This window comes from Tribolium madens, unplaced genomic scaffold (genome assembly GCF_015345945.1).
Source record: "Tribolium madens isolate multiple individuals breed KSU strain unplaced genomic scaffold, Tmad_KSU_1.1 Scaffold_91;HRSCAF=231;Tcas5.2_LG7, whole genome shotgun sequence".
Lineage (NCBI taxonomy): Eukaryota > Metazoa > Arthropoda > Insecta > Coleoptera > Tenebrionidae > Tribolium > Tribolium madens.
This window is the reverse complement of record NW_025401063.1, coordinates 3,669,095-3,671,775: the sequence shown is the minus strand read 5'-3', so window position 1 is coordinate 3,671,775 and position 2,681 is coordinate 3,669,095. Positions and strand designations below refer to the sequence as shown.

General features: G+C 30.9%; 1 protein-coding gene across 1 annotated transcript in view; it reads left to right on the top strand.

Moving 5' to 3' along the window:
- Nucleotides 1-943: 943 nt before the first annotated feature.
- Nucleotides 944-2,681, top strand: part of LOC123011755 (glutamate receptor 1-like) — a 3,732-nt gene continuing 1,994 nt past the window's right edge. Inside the window, exons 1-5 of the mRNA XM_044409370.1 lie at nt 944-1,046; nt 1,367-1,526; nt 1,576-1,754; nt 1,799-2,028; nt 2,076-2,145. Of these exons, the coding sequence (XP_044265305.1) occupies nt 944-1,046; nt 1,367-1,526; nt 1,576-1,754; nt 1,799-2,028; nt 2,076-2,145 (742 nt within the window). The remainder of the gene's footprint in view (nt 1,047-1,366; nt 1,527-1,575; nt 1,755-1,798; nt 2,029-2,075; nt 2,146-2,681) is intronic.

Genomic DNA, 2,681 nt, shown 5'->3' with positions numbered 1-2,681 from the left:
CATCGGAATTCTAGATTTTGCACTACTAACTGCACTAGTTAAATATAATACTTTTGAAAATGTCAACATAAATTCCGATACTGACGCGTAATGTTTGTTTGTAAGCGTTGTTATGATTTTATTAATTGTAAAGCGTCCTGATTATTTTGTTCATTTACTTACCAATTATTGTGTTGCTCTATAAGAACGTTATTCAGATTAATAGTAAGGTTATGTGGCTCAGTTGAGTTATTTAAAAAAATAAACGTTCAGCTTCGTCACTTTTACTCAATAACATAATTTTATATCAAATATTTTATATCAAATTAATATGTAGCTTTGTTTATTTAAAATCTCATTTTGTATGATTTAAACTGTTCATAACATGTAAACAATAATAATTTGTGTGTTGTTTGTATTGATAATAATGTAATAAAATATGAATTATAACGTGTGTAAATAATTTATTGTAATTATCAGGTTAGTTTGACATAATAAGTATAAAATAAAACTTCTTAATCAATTTACAACAAAACAACAAAAATTTGGTAGTAGATAAAAACACGATTATATAAGTTAACTTTAGTGAAAATCATCCACAAATTACTATATTAACCACACAGCATTTTACATTTTTTATAACTACAAGTTGTACACACCTGCAAATTTTCTTGTCACCCTAATGGTTTATTGAATTATAAATCTGCTAAAAGAAGTATAAAACAGGAGTCGACTCTTCCAGATTCATTTCAAACAATGAAAACAATCCATATTTTTATTTTACTGTTTCTGGGTCAAAAAGTTTTCACTGTAACCGATGTGGAATTTCTACAAGATTTTTTCGAAAACAAAAATGTTGCACTGACTATTAACAACTGCTGGATTAAAAGTGATTCAAAATGTGTATTATGTTTAGTCCTAATTTTTTCAAATTTCAGCTAAAAATAAAGTATTTTTCAAGAAAATGGCAAAAGTTAGACATGTTAGTTTTTATCAGGCGACAACTAAAGTAAATGTCCTGAAAAAGTGGTCTAATAATGACTACTTGGTGCTAGATTTGCAAAAGTGTAAAAGTTCCTACAAAATCCTAGACCAGGTCTTTAGAAATTTCCAACGAAAAAATAATTTTGAGTCAATTTCAGATAAACAAAACTAATATTTTTGTTTATCCTTTAAACTACTTGCTGCTAGTTAACACTACAGAATTTTCTTCTCTTTCCGAAATTCTCTCCCATTACCAAATTCTGCCAAACTGCGAGTTTGTGATAGCAGTCTTGAGTGACACTAGAGTTTTTTTGTACCAAACTTACAAAGTCGGCAAGATTAACGAATTAAGTGAGATCCGAAAGCTCGTGTTTGTGCATGTTGCTGTGAGTTATAATTTCAGCCTGGGAAAATTATGGAAATTGGTCGTCAGAAACCGGTTTGTATGAGAATTATCGAAACAGACCGAAGTCTCAAAGACGCGCCAATTTGAAAGGGGCCAATTTAGTTGTCGGTCTTGTGGCATTCGAAAACGACACTTTGAATCATTTGACCGATTACATGTTGGTCTCATAAAAATTTCAGGCATTTTCAGGAACTTATCGATTGTAGGTATCCAGGAGTCGATACTTTCACCAAACAAGACTTCGAACCCATGATGTGTGTTTTGAAACACATGAATGTAAACTACTCGTTTTTGATTGTTGACAATTACGGGTATGTGGATGAGAAAACGGGGCTTTTCAGTGGATTGGTGCGAGAAGTTCAAACTGGAAGAGCTGACATTTCAGGTAGAAGAAAGCAATTTTGTAGTTTTTCTACCCAATTATTTCAGCCGGCTCAATTTTCTTTACAAAAGAACGTTACGAAGCTGTTGACTTAATCAAACAAGGRAACCCTCATCCAATTAGATTTGTAGTAAAAAAACCCTCAACTTCTTACATCAAAAATATTTTTCTTATAACTCTCAATTTTAATGTTTGGATTGCTTCGACTGTGATTCTAGCCGTTTTCGCGTTTGTTGTTCACGTGATTCTTAATTGGGAAGTGAAAAATAAGAAGGTGGTAAAATTTTTGCTCGTCTCCAAGTCTCAATTGTCTTTATATTACAGAAAGTCAAGCAAAATAAGTACAGTGTGAGCGACGTGACGCTTATTGCCCTAGAAGCAGTGTGTCAACAAGGTTTGATTAAAAACTAAATCAAAACTGTGCGAAATACACTACTCCAAAAAATTAAATGAACAAATTTTTCCCAATTTTGGTGATTTTTGAAAGGCTGTAATTCATCTAAAAATGGTCGTATTTAGATTAAAAAAAAACTGTTTTGAAGCTTTAAGTTTCTAGTTTTGAGATCTTTTGATAAAAGTTTTGTTCGTAGTACGGTTATCACGCAATCCAAAGTAATATTGTGAGAAAAAAATTTAAATTTTCTTGTTGTTGTTTTTGGTCCACAGACGTCGGGAATTTCTTCTTAGTCAATAAAGTTACTTTATTCCACTAGTGGATAAACTGGTAGTTGATACGCATCTAAAGTGTAGAATAAAGTCTCTTTATAGGGTGATTGTGGATAAAAAAAAATCACCCTCAACATGAGTTTAAAAAAAGAGAAAAAAGTAACTTTTTGCATTGTTTTAGTAAATCATTGTCTACCTACTCTTTGTCAAAATAAAAAAACAATTTTTTTAGCTTGCTTTTACAATTTTGCATTATTTAAATTA